Source organism: Panthera tigris, chromosome F3 (genome assembly GCF_018350195.1).
Source record: "Panthera tigris isolate Pti1 chromosome F3, P.tigris_Pti1_mat1.1, whole genome shotgun sequence".
Classification (NCBI taxonomy): domain Eukaryota; kingdom Metazoa; phylum Chordata; class Mammalia; order Carnivora; family Felidae; genus Panthera; species Panthera tigris.
This window is the reverse complement of record NC_056678.1, coordinates 61,192,256-61,210,818: the sequence shown is the minus strand read 5'-3', so window position 1 is coordinate 61,210,818 and position 18,563 is coordinate 61,192,256. Positions and strand designations below refer to the sequence as shown.

At 51.5% G+C, this 18,563-nt stretch overlaps 1 protein-coding gene and 1 non-coding gene across 10 annotated transcripts in view; both read left to right on the top strand.

Moving 5' to 3' along the window:
• The window catches only part of PBX1 (PBX homeobox 1), a 289,312-nt gene that overhangs the window by 134,302 nt on the left and 136,447 nt on the right, over window positions 1-18,563 (top strand). The window contains exon 1 of one of the 9 annotated variants that reach the window (XM_042976717.1): window positions 8,054-8,389. The exons of 3 other annotated variants lie outside the window; for them this stretch is intronic. In XM_042976717.1, the coding sequence (XP_042832651.1) occupies window positions 8,113-8,389 (277 nt within the window). In that variant the 5' untranslated portion in view covers window positions 8,054-8,112. Of the gene's footprint in view, window positions 1-8,053; window positions 8,390-18,563 lie in introns of those variants that run through there. 5 more of the 9 variants (XM_042976721.1, XM_042976724.1, XM_042976723.1 and 2 more) reach the window with 5 other exon arrangements.
• On the top strand, window positions 3,109-3,211 carry LOC122236036. Its single transcript, XR_006214245.1, has one exon. It is a non-coding gene; the product is annotated as a U6 spliceosomal RNA (small nuclear RNA).

Below are 18,563 nucleotides of genomic sequence, written 5' to 3'. Positions count from 1 at the left end.
AGTCAACAGGGGCACCTGGGTGGCTCAGTCGGTTAAGCGTCCGACTTGTGATTTCAGCTCGGGTCATGATCTCGCCGTTTGTGGGATCAAGCCCTGTGTCGGACCTGGCTGACCTGCTTGGGATTCTCTTTCTCTCCTTCTCTCTCTCTCTCTAAATAAATAAACACTTTAAAAAAAAATAGAGAAAACATAGGGGTGCCTGGGTCACTCAGTCAGTTAAGCATCTCTTGGTTTCAGCTTGGGTCATGATCTCACGGTTCGTGGGTTCGAGCCCCACATCGGGCTCCGAGCTGACAGTGCGGGGCCTGCTTGGGATTTTCTCTCTTTCCGTCTTTCTCTACCCTTCCCCTGCTTGTGCACTCTTTCTCTCTCTCAAAATGAATTTAAAAAAACTTACAAAAAAAGTAAACACAATCACACTTATGAAAGTATTGTTAGGGTATAAAACATTATGCTGATACCAAAGTATTGCCATTACTTCTGTTGTTAGTAACAAAACAATAAACGTGTATTAAGTGATGAGGTGAAGAACTTCACCCAAGAAATAATGTTTTCAAGCCGGCAGCTTCACATGTTTTCACCTCAAGCAGTGCTGTTCTCATCTGATGTTACAGTGATGGTCACACGGTCAAGGACACCGCCCCGGTTGGATGTTTATATTGTTGGCACTGGGTCGGGGGGGACCCAGGAGACCAGAGTCATCTAAGAGTTGGGGTATTCCCCCCTCTCCTGTGCAGAGGCTTCACAGACCCACTGAATTTTGGAGTGAGGAGGACTCCTAGTGAATGTCCATCATTGGCCTTGATTTCGTTTGGAAAGGGCTTCCTGTTGAAGCACCGAGCCCACCTCCAGCAGCTGTTGGATTTTTCCCCGGAGCCTTTCCATCTAGGGTGTTCCTCAGCCCGACCGCATCCTCTGAGATCCACCTGCTGTGTATGAGTGCATGCCACCATCCCTATCTGTGCTGTGATAAGAGGGTCCCCATCCTGGGGATTTTATGTTTTTATTGTCATGTTGATTTCCGAGGTCGTTAGTATTTCCACAGGAGCAGGAGGGCCTAGGTTTGCTGGCAGGCTGTGCCGTGGCCTTGACTCTGCTCCACGTCTGAGGTCGGCCAGGCGAGGGGCCGGGCTTACCTGCCTGCATCCTTTTCGTCAGGATCTTGTCCTCGCTCCTGGGTCCAGATCTGCCAGGCAGGTTGGTTGTCTTGCCTCCCACGGCTCCTCCTGGGATGCTGTCTCCTGTTTGTCCTCTGCGTGTGTCTCTGTCCACCCTTCAGAAACCACAGCTTGTGTTGAAGTCTCCTTTCTCTTGATTCCTCAGATTTGTGCGACTGTATGCACTGGCTGGCTATTTACAGTTTCTGATATTTTCTGATTGTTCTGTGTGAGGGTATCTTGTCTGATGAAGGATATCACAATTTTCTTGAGAAAAGGGATGTGTACTGTATATGTATTTTTTTTCTTATAATTGGCATTACACCGCCCTCTGCCCCAATCACTTCTCAGCTCTTTCCCTGGAATGCTATCATATATAGCTGTCTTCGGCCCATTTCCAGGCTCCCTCACCAGACTCCAGGTTCCTTCTAGAAAGAAGCCTTATCTGACGTCCCAAGGCCCCTAGCGTATAGCCTCTCTTGTTATTTCCTCAGCTTCTTGCCAGCTTTTAACAGAAAAGTTCTCTTCCTGCCCCTGGCTACTGCATATGCCGAGACACCCTTACGTGCAGCCTTGAATAGAACAGGAATGAATGCTAGATGTACGTGGAGAATAGTCCCAAGCTGTGACAGCATCTTGTCTCTCGGTGAATAATATCATTGGTGCGTTGGGGTAAGAGTAGCGCTGAGGGTGAAATGTGCTGGTGCATCTGAAGAGTTTAGACGGGTGCCTGACACCCGGCAGGCTCCAGAACTTTGTGGTCCCCGCCGTAGTAGCATCAGCGGGAATCAGGATTGTTGAGAAGCAGTGGTACCAGCAATAATGCCTGATGCCCACTGGTCTGCCTCGTTTGCTCCGTTTGTATCTTGCGAGAGTTCCCTAGCATATAATCAAATTTGGATGGAATCTATAAGCTGAAGAACACCAGCACCAGACCCTCTCAACGTGAATCTGCCTTGGGCTAGTGGGATCCTCCGGCCCCTGGCCTGTTCTGGAAGCTGGAGCCTCTCATGGTGTCTTCCTGAGTGCCTCTAGAGTCCCAGCATATTTCTTCAACTGTGTTCCTATAAAAGCCAGCTACATTTGGGTTCAGGAGGCAGGGTGTATTTTAGGACCCAGTGAGGTACAAATCCCTGGGGGTGGGGGTTGTTGAAATTTACAACAACAACAACAATAATAAAGGTAGGGGAGAGCTCCAATTCCTGCCCTTTTCAGGAGAACTCTGCCTCTCGGCATCCAGACCCCAGTTGGATGCACAGAACGGGAAGGGTATGGATGGAGACCAGAGTTCAGGGGAAAGGCAGAACAAGGCAAGGCTTCCAGGACACTATTTTTCTTTTTCTTTTTTAATGTTTATTTATTTTTTTGAGACACAGAGCATGAGCCGGGGAGGAGCAGACAGAGAGGGAGACTCGGAATCCGAAGCAGGCTCCGGGCTCTGAGCTCTCGGCACAGAGCCCGGTGCGGGGCTTGAACTCACGAACTGTGAGATCACGGCCTGAGCTGAAGTCGGGCGCTTAACCGACTGAGCGCCCCAGGCACCCCTGGACACTATTTTTCTAGATCCCTTTCATTTCTGTCTCAAACAGCATGGTGCACAGTGCTTTGAATTTCACCACCTGCTATGTCAGTAGGGTGTGTACTGAGGCCCTTCGTATTTGTAAAAGGGAACGTGATTCAGGGGGGAATGGCCGGTGGACCTCAGCAGGCAAGATCAGCGATCCTGCAGAATAACCTCGGCTTTTGATACAATGCAGATTCACAGGCCATGCATTCGCAGCAGGTCAAGGAATCTGCAATTCCTAAGTACCTTCCATGAATTAGATGCCTGTGGTACATACCTTACCCTTTGGGAGTTCCCTTTGCTGCTCCACTCTGGGGGTGGTTTACTTACTGGTCCTGAAGCTGGCCGTCTGCCGCCACGTAAGAGCATTTTAAATGCAGCCTACGCGCTCACTTCAGCTGCGCATATGAAAAATGAGAACAATACAGGGAAGATTAGCATGGTCCTGCCCAAGGATGATGTGCACATTTGTAAGGCATTTCATATTGTTCCACCGAGCTACCCACTTGTCACTTGTGCCCTTTCCTACGTCTGTGTCCTAGGCCCCTGATTTTAAAAAGCGCACCTATTGTCCTTTTTATTAATGCCTCTGTGACATATGACCCAAACCCAAGAGCTTTTCACCTCCATCAGGACACCCATTTTGGAGAGAATAAAGAACCGGTATTGTGGAACCATGGTTTTCCTGTAGGCGGGTCGTTGAGATGCGCGCGCCTACACCTTTGTTAAAAAGTCTCGTTTGTAGCGGTTCCGGGGGAAGGGCGGTGGGAGGGAGCGTGGTGTTCCTTGTTCCTGGTCCTGTGAGGTAGCTGCCGTCACGAGACTTGTTCGTGTCGTCTGTACACAGGTAAGAATGTTTGCCGTTCGAACGGGGCCAGGAGGGCACGTGATAATGTTGTCTGAACGTTCGTGGAGATGGGGATCGCGAGGGGAACGTGACAGGACGTCGTGGATTCACATTCACGAGCTTGAATGTGCTCACAAGCTCCATGTTTTTCCAGGGTCACCGAGAGGCCAGTGTATCTACTCAATTTCACGTGCACGACCTCCTTTTGGCAGAGTTGCTAGGTTTACAGATTTTGTTGGGCATTCACCCTCCTACCCCAGAACTTCCACGTTTGAGTTGACTGTTCATTTGGAGTTGGCTGAGTTGTGTTTGAGGGTGAGCGTGTGCACTCCCATGAGTATATCTTGCGTGCGTATATGCCAATATGTATGCACCTGTGTTCAAGTGACTGACCATCCTGTTTTCGTGGTTTCTCGGAGAGACTCTGTCTATTCCAGAGTGCAGACATAATTTACTTAACCGGGCCAGTTCCATTGACGTCCAACCACACAATGCCGTCTGACTTTGAAAAACTTTGTGTTTGTGCATATCCTCATTCCTCTCTGACTTTTTAGTGGGATTGGGGGAGGGAGAAAGATCCATACAGACACCCAGACACACACACAAATAGACATACAGACATGCAGGCACACACATACACACACACATGACATTCAGACACACACACACACACACACACTGTCTTTGCTGATTATCATGAGCCTAAGCTCATTCCAGTGGCGGTGACCTGTTGGCCAAGAGCCCAAGCCTCCACGTGACAACTTGGACGTCCCTCCTGCTGGTCACAGCCACTCCTGCTGGCTGGACTCGGCTTTCTGTCTGAACCAAGAAGCACAGACACTCTCAGACCTGAGACAGGTTGGGAAGAAAAAGAGATGGCTCGTCCTCCCACCTTTCCTAAACTTCTTCTCCACACAGACCCAACGGCACCCACGAGGACCGCACCACCTTGTTACGGTGGGCTCCAGCATTCAGGGCAACTTTCCTACAAATCTCTTTTTATTGGCATTTCCTCCAATGTAACCATCCCTGAATTGCATTTGAATCAGCTGAGAGAAAGAGAGGAGGGAAGGGGAGGAGGCTCCCCCCTAGCTCTTGGAAAAGCAGCTCACAAGCAGCTTTATTTGGTAAAATACTGCAATAGATGCTTGTCAGAAATAATTTATTCCTGTTAGCTGTAATCTGAAGGAAAACAGATACAAGTCCTATAGTTAAAAAAAAAAAAAAGGAAAGTAGTCTTGCTTTCGCTGACAGTACAAAGGTGTCATATACAAGAAGGATTGACACAGACCAAGGGGTCTTGTGGGAAATATGATAATAACTATAAAGAAGACAGATTATTCCCCAGTTGCCAACATTCAAACCTTTTTACAGTCAGTTCAAACATATAAAACTTTATTGCTCTAGCAGAAAGGGGAACAATTTCTGGTTGCACAGCTTTCCCAGGGCTGGGTTTATACTGTCTGTGTTATTGCTCTATAGTGGCATTTTAAAGTTTATTGAACAAGACTTTTACAATTGAAGGAAGTATATAAAACTGTAAATTTATTAGATTTTTCAGGATAAGTGCCCTTTCTAGTTGTGCTCAAGAATTCGGGGCTACGAGAAACCGCTAGTTACAAGACTTATTAATATTAAAGACTGAGAGTACGCACATTTTATACTTTAACTGATCTCAAAAATAATATTATTATATTACTGGGCGGCAGAGCTCTGATGCTATAGAATTGGATGGATACACACGTGTAGGACTCTAAATACCAGATGTGTTTATTCTTTGCTGGCTAAAAAGTTGGCTTTTATTATGTCTTACTTTATTTGATTTTAACACCGTCGGTCGGGACACGCTCCTCTGTTCACTGAAGGACGGCTCGGGGTGTTTTTTGTCAACTCCTTGTTGATTTCCCAGAATTTTTCAGTGTATGGTTCTAATGTGAGTACGGGTGGTGGGTTTTCAGAGCGTATTTTAGCTGAAGTAATATATGGTAGCATTTTCCCCCCCTGCAAGCAGCTATATATGCAAATAATCGAAATGCTACTAAAAAGAGTTCTCTTTTATGGCTTTCAACTTCTCATGTTTTGTTTCTCTTTAAAAATTTTTTTAAATTTAATATTTATTTAGTTTTGAGAGAGAGAGAGAGACAGAGCATGAGCGGGTGAGGTTCAGAGAGAGAGGGAGACACAGAATCCGAAGCAGGATCCAGGCTCCGAGCTGTCAGCACAGAGTCAAACCCACGGACCGTGAGATCATGACCTGAGCTGAAGTCGGACACTCAACCGACTGAGCCACCCAGGCGCCCCTCATGTTTTCTTTCTTAAAGGCCTTTCGGGGACATGACTTGAGGAATTTTGTAATGTTTATGAAAATCTGCATCCTGGTTTCTCAGTCTCTGTACTATTGACTTTTTAGGCCAGGAGATTCTTTGTTGCGGGGGCTGTGCCGTGCGCTGTACGAGGGTCAGCGGCATCTCTGTTCTCTGCCATGGTTGCCAGCATCCCCATCACTCCACGGGGACAACCAAAGATGTCTCCAGACGTTGCCAGATGCCCCCTGGAGGCATAATCATCCCCTGTTACGAAGCAATCATTTATACAATGTTAGAATGTGTCTTGGAAAAAATGTTTTTACTGTAAATAATACAGTAAATAATATGGGTTCTGTCTGATAATAATTATAAGAACTATAGTTACCAGATATGGTAAATTATAGGATTAGTTACTTTCAGAGATGTCTGGCTATGAACTCTTAAATAGTGTTACCCAAAGAATATAACATAACTCAGTCTATAAAGTGTTACATAGAGGGGCGCCCGGGTGGCGTAGTCGACTGAGCGTCCGACTCTTGATTTTGGCTCCGGTCATGATCCCAGGATCATGGGATTGAGCCCCGTGTCGGGCTCTGCACTGAGCATGAAGCCTGCTTGGGACTCTCTCTTTCCTTCTGCTCCCGTCCCCGCTCGTGCCTGTTTTCTCTCTCTCTGTCTCTCTCTCTAAAATAAAAATAAATAGGAGCACCTGGGTGGCTCATGGTTAAGTGTCTGACTTCCACTCAGGTCACAATCTCATGGTTGGTGGGTTTGAGCCCCGCATGAGGCTCTGCGCTGATAGCTCAGAGCCTGGAGCCTGCTTCGGATTCTGAGTCTCCCTGTCTCTCCCTCTGCCCCTCCCCTGCTTGTGTTTTCTCTCTCTCTCTCTCTCTCTCTCTCTTTCTCTCTCAAAAATAAATAAACACTTAAAAAATAAAATTAAAATAAATAAGTAATAAAGAAAATGTTACATATAATCTCTCAGGATCACCTGACTCTACAACAGGACATGTTCTGTTTACTTGCCTGGGTCTGAGGGCATGTGTTTGCGAGTATATCCATTTATCAGTCTGGATTGCAGATTCTCTCCGTAGTCTCTTAGGATTAACCACTCATATGTGTTAGCCTCTTTGACTTTTCCTATGCACATGCAGAATCCTGTGTGCATAAACATACACGTGTTTGTATTATGTGCCTTCGCGGTGAAGGGGTTCAGAAGTACAGAGACACGTTGATTATAATTTTCTCACTTGACATGCTTAATTTTGAGGTACCATCAACTTGCCTTTAATTTTCAATTTGTGCTCTAGAATTTTTTTAACCTCTTCAGAAGGTTTTACTAGCGGACACATTAAAAACATTCAAAGAAGCTGTTTATAGCACCTGTTCACCTTCAGCCACCTAATGTTATGTAAGTATCTATGTGTGAATGGCACTTTGATCTGGGATTTCGTGTTAATTTGCCTAATGGCCATGACATTTACAGAATAATTAGGATATTATGTTTTCGAAAGACAGTAAGTTATAATAGGCCTTTCGTTTTATTTTGCCTGCGTTTTGGAATTCTGTGGGTTTTTTTTTTTTTTTGTCTTCTTTTTAAAAATTCTAGACACTTGTGACTTAGTGAGGGGTAGCTTGAAGGTGTCTTGATTCTGTTATTTTGTGCAGCCGCTGTTCTTTTTGGTCTCTGTGGCCTTGGATGGCGGGTGATGTTAGCCACAAGGCAATATATCTTTTCTCCTCTTCTTGCCGTCTTTATAGGTCATTGGGCCCTACCCTAGAGGCGGATCAGAGGTTTTCTTTGTGAAGATGGGTGACATCCTTAACAAATATGGTATAACTCGCTTTGGGCACTAAATGTTTTTCTGATAAGCTGCATGTGAATTATATGGTTGGAAGGCAGATCGTGCGGTTGGAAGGCTGGGGGGTCTTGGTGAGACACCTCTGGTGATCCTCCTGGCAAGTCAAAAGCTTTGTTCACCATCAGCCCTGTAGTTCCGTTGGTTTCCTTAGACCGTGATCCACCTTCTTGAGTTTGTAAACCAAGAGCCATGCCCGTGTGGGCGCTCGTCGTGTATGGCAGCTGTGGAGTCTCACGCGCAACGTGCCCGTCTTTGAACTTGGCCGTCGGAGGACGTGCCTGGCCCCTCGTTGGTGGGCTGCGGGCCACGCCTACAAACGATGGCGTCCGCGCTTTACGGAGTGAAACACCGTGTGCGGCCTCTGACGTAAATCGTGATGAGACCCCCCCGAGGCGCAAACGCACGGAGTCAGGTGCACGCAGCCCTCCCCCCCGGAAGCACTCCTGGCGAAGGCGGGGGGCGGGGGGGGGGGTTCTTGCTCGGGTCCCGTTCAGCCCTGGCGTCCTCAGTCCTGCTTCCAGGGACCGCGGGGGAGGTGGCGGCTGGCAGTCTTAGGAAGACCCTGAACCGGGGCAAAGCGGCCACCGAAGAAGACAAGGACCGCAGTCACAGCCAAGTTCCCAGGCGGAGTCGACTCTCGGGCTTGTCCCCAGGTACTGACGTCCTCGGCCGGCTCGCCACCTGCCACGTTGGGTCCCGGGGTGGGGGTGGGGGTGCGGACTCCTCGGGGGAGGCCGAGAGGGAACGAGCAGGGACGACAGGGGACGGCGAGTGTCGGGGACGTCCGTGAGTGTTGCGGGGGACGCCGGGCTTTCGACCCCAGCCCGGCCGACGCGACGCGGAGGGCGGGACTCCGACTAGCGGAGGCAGCGGCTGTGACCTGAAGGCCGGGCCCCGGCGTCCCCGGGTTTCTCGTGCCCTGCCGCCGGAACGGGCTGTCGTGCTGTCCGGCACGGTTCCCGCGGGGGGCCCGGGCCCGACACGGGGCAGAGGAGAGCCGCGCTGGGGCTGACGGGACGGCCGCCCTCGCGCGGGTGTGAGCGGGTGTGGGCGCGAGTGTGAGAGACCAGGAGTGCGGGAAGGTGAGGGCGTAATCGTGTGTGAGAGATTGTGTGCGTGCGTGCGTGGCAGTGCGTGTGAATGTAAGAGTATGAGTGGGGGGGGGTGAGTGTATGTGAGAGCGTATGTGTGAGAGACTGTGTGCGTGTGAGGGAGCGTGAGTGTGTGGGACCGTGTGTGACAATGTGAATGTGTAAGAATGTGTGAGTGTGTGTGAGAGACTGTGTATGTGTGTGAGAGGGAGTGTGTATGTAGATGTGTGTGCAGGAGAGTGTATGTGTGTGGGGAATGTGAGTGTGTGTGTGAGGCAGAGCGTATGGTGAGAGTGAGCGTGTGAGAGGGAGTGTGCATGTGAGGGTGTGTGTGTGTGTGGGGGAAGTGTGTGTGAGAGAGCATGTGTGAGACAGTATCTGTGAGGGAGTGTGCATGTGAGAGTGTGAGAGAGTGTGGGGGGAATGTGAGTGTGTGAGAGACAGTGTATGTGTGTGTGTGTGTGTGTGTGTGTGAGAGGGAGTCTGCATGTGGAGTGTGTGCATGTGAGTGTGTGCGAGAGTATGGGGGGAAATGTGTGTGAGAGCGTGTGTGAGAGTGTATGTGTGTGAGGGAATGTGAATGTGTGTGTGAGCATGTGTGTGAGTATACATGTGTGTCAGAGTGTGTGTGTGCGTGTGTGAGAGGGAGTGTGCATGTGAGAGTATGTGCGGGAATATGGGGGGGATGTGTGTGTGTGAGCGTGTGCAAGAGTGTATGTCTGTGTGCGAGAGTGTGGGAGGGAATGTGAATGTGTGTGAGAGCATATGTGTGAGTGTGCATGTGTGTCAGAGACAGTGTGTGTGCGCGCGTGTGTGTGAGAGGGAGTGTGCATGTGAGTGTGCGCGAGAGTATGGGGGGAATGTGAGTGTGTGTGAGCCTGTGTGTGAGTGTGCAAGTGTGTGCGAGAGTGTGTGTGATAGTGTGTGTGAGGGAGAGTGTGTGTGTGAGAGGGAGTGTGCATGTGAGTGTGTGTGAGTGGGGGGTGTGAGTGTGAGAGTGTGTGTGTACGAGTGTGTGTGAGAGACTGTGTGAGGGAGAGTGTGTGTGAGTGTGGGGGGAATGTGTGTGAGCATGTGTGTGCATATGAGAGTGTGTGCAAGAGTGTGTGTGAGAGTGTGTGTGAGGGAGTGTGCATGTGAGTGTGTGCGAGTGGGGGGGTGTGAGTGTGTGAAAGCGTGTGTGAGTGTATGTGTGTGAGAGTGCGAGTGTGGGGGGGATATGTGTGTGTGAGTGTATGTGTGTGAGAGGGAGTGTGCGAGAGTGGGGGTGTGTGTGTGTGTGATTGTGAGGGGGAGTGTGCATGTGAGAGTGTGGGGGGGAATGTGAGTGTGTGTGTGAGAGACCGTGTGTGTGTGTGAGCGTGAGTGTGTGAGCGAGTATGTGTGGAAGTGTGCATGTGAGTGTGTGCGAGAGTATGGGGGGAAATGTGTGTGTGTGGGGGGGTGAATGTGTGTGTGAGAGTATGTGTGTGAGAGGGAGTGTGCATGTGAGTGTGTGTGCGAGTGGGGGGTGAGAGTGTGTGTGAGTGTACGTGTGTGAGAGACTGTGAGTGTGGGGGAATGTGTGTGTGTGCATGTGAGAGTGTGTGCAAGAGTGTGTGTGTGATTGTGTGAGGGGGAGTGTGCATGTGAGAGTGTGAGAGTGGGGGGAATGCGTGTGTGAGAGACCGTGTGTGAGCGTGTGAGTGTGTGAGAGAGTATGTGTGTGACAGTGTGCATGTGAGTGTGTGTGTGGGAGGGGGATGTGAATGTGTGTGAGAGAGAGAGTGTGTGTGTGTGTGTGAGAGAGAGAGGGAGTGTGCACGCGAGAGTGTGTGTGTGCGAGCGAGTGCGCGTGCACGAGAGCACAGACGCCGTCCTCCGGGCTCCCGTGAGGCCTCGATGCTCGCCCAGCAGAGCCTTCTGGGCATTGGGTCCCGCCTCCCGGCGGGGGCAGCAAGGAAAGCGCGGTTCTGCGCCCGGGACCCCGAGCCGCCGGGCCCCCACCCCCCCCTTCCCGGGGAGGGCAAATGGGTTACGAGGCTCCAGACCCAGAAGCGTTGCGGAGGGGGGGGGCGGGGGGAGCCTCTGTGGGCGAGGGGGGCCGGGGCTCGGCCGGGCGGGGGGCGGGGGGGGGGGGCGATGTCCGGCAGGGACCGCGGGAAGGACCGTCCCGAAGGGACGCCCCGCGCGAGGTCCGCCCGGTGCCGGACTCGGAAGGGCGTCGCCGGCGCGAGACTTGGCAGCGGACGTGACATCTGCACTCGCTTTCCCCGCACGCGTCCCCGTCCGGGAGGTCAGGCGGCCAGGCGACGCGGAGCGACCGCGGCCAAGCCCGGGCCGCAGAAGCCGCGGAGGCCGAGCGACGCGGGGGGGGGGGGGTGGTGGTGGTGGTTCGGAGTTCTGGCGCGACAGGGGTTGGAACCCGGTGCCCGGATGCGGCCTTTCCTTTGGTCGGAGCGGGACGGCCGCTCTCTGGGTAACGGGCGGGTGTCGGGGAGCCAGGGACGCACGTTCAGAAACAGGAGCTGCTTCTCAGGGCACCGTTTTCTAAGCGGGCCCAGCGCTTTCTGTTTGAAGAGTGCATTTACCCCCGCGCAGGCGCCTCACGGTGGGCGAGGAGCCCGAGGCGGGACCCGAACTCGCGAACCGCAAGGTCACGACCTGAGCCTGAAACCAAGAGTCTGATGCTTCACTGACGGAGCCACCAGGCGCCGCTCTGCAAATCAGTATCTGGAAAGTCCGCCTATTATTTTTGGTTGCAGGGTTTTGTTTTGTTTTTTAAGTTTACTTATTTATTTTGACGGGGAGAGGGGGGGGGAGAACGAGTGGGGGAGGGGCAGAGAGAGCGCGGATCCCGAGCACCGACAGTGCAGAGCCCGAGGCAAGGCTCGAACTTGTGACCCGTGCGATCATGACCCGAGGCGAAATCAGGAGCCTGACACACAACTGACGGAGCCACCCAGGTGCCCCTAAGTGCTGGTAACTTACACAATCGCAACAAGTCTCTGGCACAGGTGCTTTACCCTCATTTGAGAGATGGAGAAACTGAGGCCACGGCAGAGTTATTGGGGGGTGGGGAGCCAGGTGTTGAATCAAGGCTGTCTCCGAAAAACTTGGCCTCGAACACCCACCTCGGCACGTTCGACCTGGATCTTTTCCTCGCTTCAGCCGCTATTTATTGAGCGCTTCCTGTATGCCGCGGTCCGCGCTTGTGTGCCGGGCATACAGACTGGAGGAAGACGACGGGGCGCTGGTCCTTCAGGTGCTCACAGCCGCGGGGACACCCGAGCAAGTGGGCAACGGCAGTGGGGCCACAGATGCTCTTGAGAAGGCGGGACGCGCTGCACCACGCTGGCAACTGAGCAGAGACAAGATGGCGGCGGCCCAGCCCACTTTTTGTGGCCGCTTCGTCCGCATCCACTACCCCGAAGGCTCCATCTATCTCCGTTGCTGACACGGAGAGGACTGGCTTGCTTTCTACGGAAGTGGACGCTTCTCAGGCGAAACGAGGGCCGTGGACGAAATGGGAAGCAGACCCACCGGAGAGATAGGTCCAGCTGCTTGTTGCAGGAAATCCTGCAGGCTTGATAGCCCCAAACTGTAGCAGAACAAGGCAGGGTCCAGTGAAACAGAAAGAATAAGGAAACAAAAATAGAAAAAAGGGTGGGGGGGGGGACCACTTGAAGTTGAATAAACTGCCTCTGAGCCCGCTCGTGGGTTCCCAGGGGGATTCTCACGTTTCCCGGATATTTTCAGATTCCGATGGCAACTAGGGGAAGACCGTTGTGACCTTGAAACTTGGTCCGGGGGGACTGAGCTGAAGACCACCAAGACACTGCACACAGACCACCCACTGCAGAGTCTTGCACGGATCTGCTGGCCAGTCTGGTGGTGATACCGCAAGGCACCCTAAGCCACGCTTTGGAGGACGAGCGGAAGAGCGAGAGCAGGTGTTGAAAAGCCGTGAAAAAAAAAAAAAAAAAAAAGAATTAAAACCAAAACGTGCCTCAGGCTCATTTCAGCTGGCAGCAGAATTCTCTCTCTCTTTCTTTTGAATTTGGTATTATTACAGGCATCGACACTGAAATGCCAGAAGTCTCGGGGGCCAGAGCGCTTGGTCAGTCTGGGGGTGGGCTTCTCGTGAGCCCCCTGTAAATCCGTGGAGGAGTGCATGTGGAGGAAGAGAGATGAGGGGGCCGCTCCAGGAAAGGGTGTACCCTGGATGTGAGCTCCTGGGGACTCAGGAGACGCTGGCGTTGCGTAGATGCAGCTGGGAGCTGGTCACCTGGGCGTGAATCATAGAATCGTTCTGAGGATTAAATCAGCAAGCGGGTACAGGATGCTTTGGCTTGTGCCCGGCCTGTGCACCTGTGCTCGGGAAATATCAGCTGTTGTTACTGTTTCTTCCCCGGGCAAAGCGATACCATCCTCTCTCTGCAGAATGAGAAACTGATGTCAGAGGAGAGGCACCGTTGTGGGTAGGGAGGAACTTCTGGGCTCACTTATCCTCTTTCCTTTTTCTCGTTTCAGTTCTCCGCTTTCGTCCTTGTTAGAAGGCCCCCACAGGTTGAGTTCAAACTGGGGACTTCTCCAGTGCTGTTGAATTCACGGAGTGTGTGCGTCGGCCGGCCGTGGCAGGTGCGGCCTTCGACGGGGAAAGGGAAAGCACTCCTGAGGGTTTAAGGGCGAAAGTTGGGAGAAGGGAAGGAAAAAGAAGACAGGCCCAAGTTGAAGGTGCTTAACGTCTTCCGATGTTGAGCAGAAGCGTGAACAGCGACAGTTGAGTCCAAGGTGGGGGCTTCCGTGCTTCTCTTCCTCGGAACCCCACCTGCTCTCGCTGCCGCATCTGGGCCACCAGGTGGGAGCCCGTGTGGCTGGGCAGTGATGGCAGACCGCGTCTGCTGCTGGGTGCGGGGAGGCGCCCCCTCTTGCCACCACCCTTCCTCCCCATTCTTCAGCCCCCTTCCACTCGCTTCTGCTGACGCGTGAGGGGAAATGGCATCATCCCGTGAAAAGACAGGGTGGCCGTTGGCCACGGGCCAACTGCCGCGACCCGGGGCCGCGCTGTCAGCCACCGAGAGACGCCTGCGGACCCGGAGGCAGAGAGGGGATGAACGCTTTCAGCGGAACTTTGACCTTCGCGATTCTCTTTGCGCTCTGTCCCCTCCCTCCCCTCCACGGCTCCAGGTAGTTGACTCTTCTGTGACAAGCCTGAGGAACAAGTCTGCCAGGAAAGAGCATGGGGAGAAACCAGACTGGGGAAATTGCTTTCGGGACACAAGGTCCCCGCTAGCAGAGGCTTGTCCCCCGCCAGCGTCCTCGCGGTTGATGTGCGTCCGGGTGTGGGAAGTTGGAGGGAATTGCATACACGCTCCGGTACAAATATCCCCCCGCTGCGTGCTGAGGGCCCCGGGTGGGGTCCCCGAAGATGCACGGCCGTGGGGATGAGATCAGGGTGGGGTGAGCAGACAGGTTATTGAAGTTGAACTGGGGGCTGAAGAGCAGAGAGCGCTGCAGGAGTTCTCCCCTTGTTCCCCTTTTTGCTTTTTTTTTCTTTTTTCTTTTTCCTTTTCTTTTCCATGAGAGAATCAGAAAGGTCCCATCTGCCTTTTCGGGGAGGGTCATGCTTGGTGACTGGTAGCATCTGGGGTAGGGTCCGGTTCATTATGCCACCCAGAATATCAAAGCGCTTTAGGCGTCGGAAACCAGGGAAGGAGGAAGGGATTTAAAAAAAAAACAACAACAGCCCGGCCGCCAATCGGGGGCTCTCTGTCTGCTGTCTGCCGGCTGCTGCTACCCACTCGTTACAATTAAAATGAAGTGTCCGTCAGCGGCTATCTTCTCTGTGTGGCCCATATGTTTCTGAGCTGATACTGTCCGGATTATTCTGTTCGGGAAAACGATAACGGCTGTTTATAACCTTGGCAAAGACTGAGGCCTAATCAGGCTGGAGCACATTTTCACCAACTGGCTGATAACAGGCTGTTAGCAGCCTTATCGCTGGGGAGAGATAGGCCAAAATAAGCAGATCTGTGAGCACAGGAGCCCAATCGAGTGGTACACACTCTGGCCCCGGCTTTATTTTTAGATTCCCTTTTCCCGGTTTGATATCAGAAGGCGCAGAGGAAGGGGGGGGGCAGGGAGCACCGTGTGCCCCCGCGGGATGTTAATCAACATGAGAGGCAGAGGGTCAGCCCGGCTTCCAGCGCTCAGGGCTCCGTTCAAATGAGGGAAAACACATGCAGGTCTTGGGAGACAAAGGAAGGCGAGGGGCTGGCCTGGTGTGTGGGCCCTGATGGCTTAGCATCTTCCCGCCGTTGGGAGTCTCCATCTGGATCATCTGGATCGCCAGGCCTAGGTGCTCGGTTCTTCCCCCATCCTCCCCTGCCGCAGGGACTGACTTTTGCTTTCTGTCTTAATCCACTTTGCTGGGGCGTCTTCGTGGCATTCCTCCAGAATGACATTCCCTGCCCAATTCATCATCCTCACACTGGCTTAGAGACCACACAGTGGGTTGGGGGGTGAGAGGAACACAGGCAGGCCCCCCCCACCCCCCCCCAAGCGTGGAGAGAGGACATGGAGGGAGGCTCAGGGAAGTCTAGAACCTGAGGCACCATGACATCATGGCTTAATAGCTGGTACTCAGCCCCCAGGGAGAAACTGTTGGTTTTCAGAGAGGGGTAGGTTTCCGGCAAAGCCTTCAAGGAAGGGCCCTTTGAACTTGTCCCTCTACAGAGATGGATAAAAGCCAGATCTATAGCTTTTGCCCCTAGACCCAACTCTCTGAAACAGGTTACACCTGGGCCTTGACATATGTGTGGTTCTAGAACAGTTACGGATTTGAGACAAAAAGATAATACGTGAGGTCGTCAAGCATGTGGTGAAAGTAAAATGTAGGGGGGAGGCTATAATAGTGCTGGGCAGCAGATGCCATAAGCAGAAGGGAAGTTTGAAGGTATTGTTTGCCGAAGACAGTGGAAGTCTGGAAGTCTGGTATTTTTTTTCTCTGTTCATTCTGCAGAAACCTTCCTAGCCTAAAGCGCATTAGGCATTTTATTTTATTTTTTTCAATGTTCATTTATTTTTGAGAGAAAGACAAGAGCGTGAGCAGGGGAGAGGAGAGAGAGAGAGAGAGGGAGACACAGACTCAGAAGCAGGCTCCAGGCTGATGCGGGCTCGAACCCACAAACCGTGAGATCATGACCTGAGCCAGAGTGGGACTCTTAACCTACTGAGCTACCCGGGCGCCCCATGGCATTTTAGTCTCTACTCTGCTTCTGTCTGTCTGTCTGTCTCCATCTCTCTTCTCTGCTTTCTTCCTCTCCTCTTCCTGCTCTCTGTGCAGCTGCCCAATTCCCGACTCACTTTTGTCTGCCTAAGACTGAGCGAGTGGAGTCAGGTGGCGGGAAAGAGGGGCCAGGGGACCGGTGCCTGGGGGGGGGGGGTGGGAGGGAGGGAAGCGTTTTCAGGGGCACACAGATCCAAGTAAGCACAGAAGGCAGCGGAGAGCATTATCACCATTATCATGCAAATCTATTTACAAGGCTCCTTTTATTCATTAATCTTTGAATAGCAGAACCTTTGGAACCGCCTGAAATAAGAACCACCTGTGTGTCTACCACTGAAAAAACAAAAACAAAAAATGAGTTTTAAGGACAATTGATACATGGGAGCAGGAAGGGAAAAATTAAGTAGAAATCTCTCCATCATTTAGATCTCCACATATATGATTTTATAGCTCCCGTGTTGCAAAATGGCCAGCCGATTGGCAGTTTTGGAGACGTCCCCCCCAAGTTCAGAGAAAACATCTGGGGAGGGTCGGAAATGTAATGAAATTATGAAACGGTCTGTTTTTAAAAATCCACTCGGAGGTTCTTCCACGCCGACTTTTATTCTCCTTTTTTGGAGATAATACGTAATAATATACAATGTAATCAATGGGATATAAATGATTTGGGTTAACGTTTCAGAGGCACTGGTGAACTCAACATAAAGGGATCTTTTGCAATATCTTCCCTGAATTCATAGTAATATAATATAAAAATCTTAAGCTGGAAGAGACCTTGCATATGATCTGGTTCAGTCCTCTCACTGTCTATTAAACCTTTAATTAAGAGTTCTTTACACGTAGTCCAAGTCCCCATTTGTCACATCGCACATAGACTGGTTACATTATCTTTGGAGCAGTTATTCTTACAGGGGGCAACATAGCTCTTGCAAACACTTATTACCCTGTGTTATAGGCAATTAGCAGGGGCTGCAGGGAGATGTAGGGAAGGGCTCCAGTTTTCTCTGCCACTGTTGCTAAGATGGCAGAATACCAGGTAGAAAGTCCACAGAAGAGAACGTGTCCCACCTAGGGCTACGCACCTTCTGAGAAAAAATACAGCCATGTCAGTGGAATGGAATGGCTCCCATATTCCTTTCGGTAGGACTTTACGTCAGCGGAGTAACCATGGTCATTAAAATCCCCTCCCCGATCGATTCTAACTCCCAAACATGATTGGTCATATGTGTTCGAGTCATGGAATCTTAGAGCTGGAGGGACCCACTCTAAGGAATTATCTCCTCGTTGTGGAGATGAGGAAATTGAAACCTCAGGGAGGGGCATCTGCCCCGTAAGCCTGAACTGGGGGCTCCGACTAGGGATGAGGAGAATGGTCCTGCCTTCTAGCCCAGTGCTTTTTCATCTTTATGATGACCTTATAGGATGACTTAGTTGTGGGATGAAGAATTTAAAATATGTCCCTGAACTCTCCATGCCACTGTTTACTCCTCTGTAAAATGAGGCTTGTGATTCCCCGACTGATTTTGTAAGTTCCTCGAGAGCTGGGACCGTGCCGCCCATCCCCGTGTTTCCCAAGACACCAGCTCTCACCTCTCTCTGCGCGTGGAGCTGCTCAAGAGATGTTGACTGTTGAATAGTGGAGTGAGTGAACGGATGAATAGGACTTTGAATTGGACTTCTCCAGCGATGACTCTTTCACGAAATGATTTTTCTAAGTTGTGTGCACCTTCCCAGCCTCGCATTTCTTAAATCTCTTTCGGCAGAAACAGTGAAAAATGGTGACGGGGTCTTGGGCGGTTCTGATGGCAGACCTCTGGGTCCTGCAGAGGCCCGATTATAATCAGGGAATTTTTGTTGGTGTGTGTTTGCCTTGTGGTTGGTTGTTCACGAAGCCTTGGGGAGACCCCGTGCTCCTGAGGGTCAGTTGACTTTGGGCTCTCAGCAACAGGAGTCCGGTGCCTTCTTGAGTTGTCCAGGAACCTCCTCCAGTTGTGTTGCTGTGGGATCCTTCCATGTCTCCCGGTGACGGACGGGGAATGTCACCCCGGGTGGAGACCTTATTTAACTTGCTCTTTTCTAGTGTCTAAATAACACCTGGATCCCAGGAGGTACTTGATGAGTGGGTGAGTTAAACGTAGGTATGTCTACTTTTGCTTCACTGGCCCAGGCCTTCAAAGCGAGGGGCTGGATTGAAAGCCTGTGGATTATCGGAGTCTGTTCCTCTGACTCAGAAATCCCGGCCGGGATACGCTTTTCCCCTCGAAGCATAAATTCTGTCAGTCGGTTAAAAATCTGTATCTTGGGACCTTCACTCACCCTACCAGGGCCCTTTGTATACCAGGCTCCTTTCTTCATCACCCTGAGATGACTACACACAGAGGCAGACTCTCCACACAGAATTTTGAAGGCCGCCGTACAGAGGGTCCAACTCCAAGGCAGAGAGATTACTTGGGAGTTGGGGGGCCG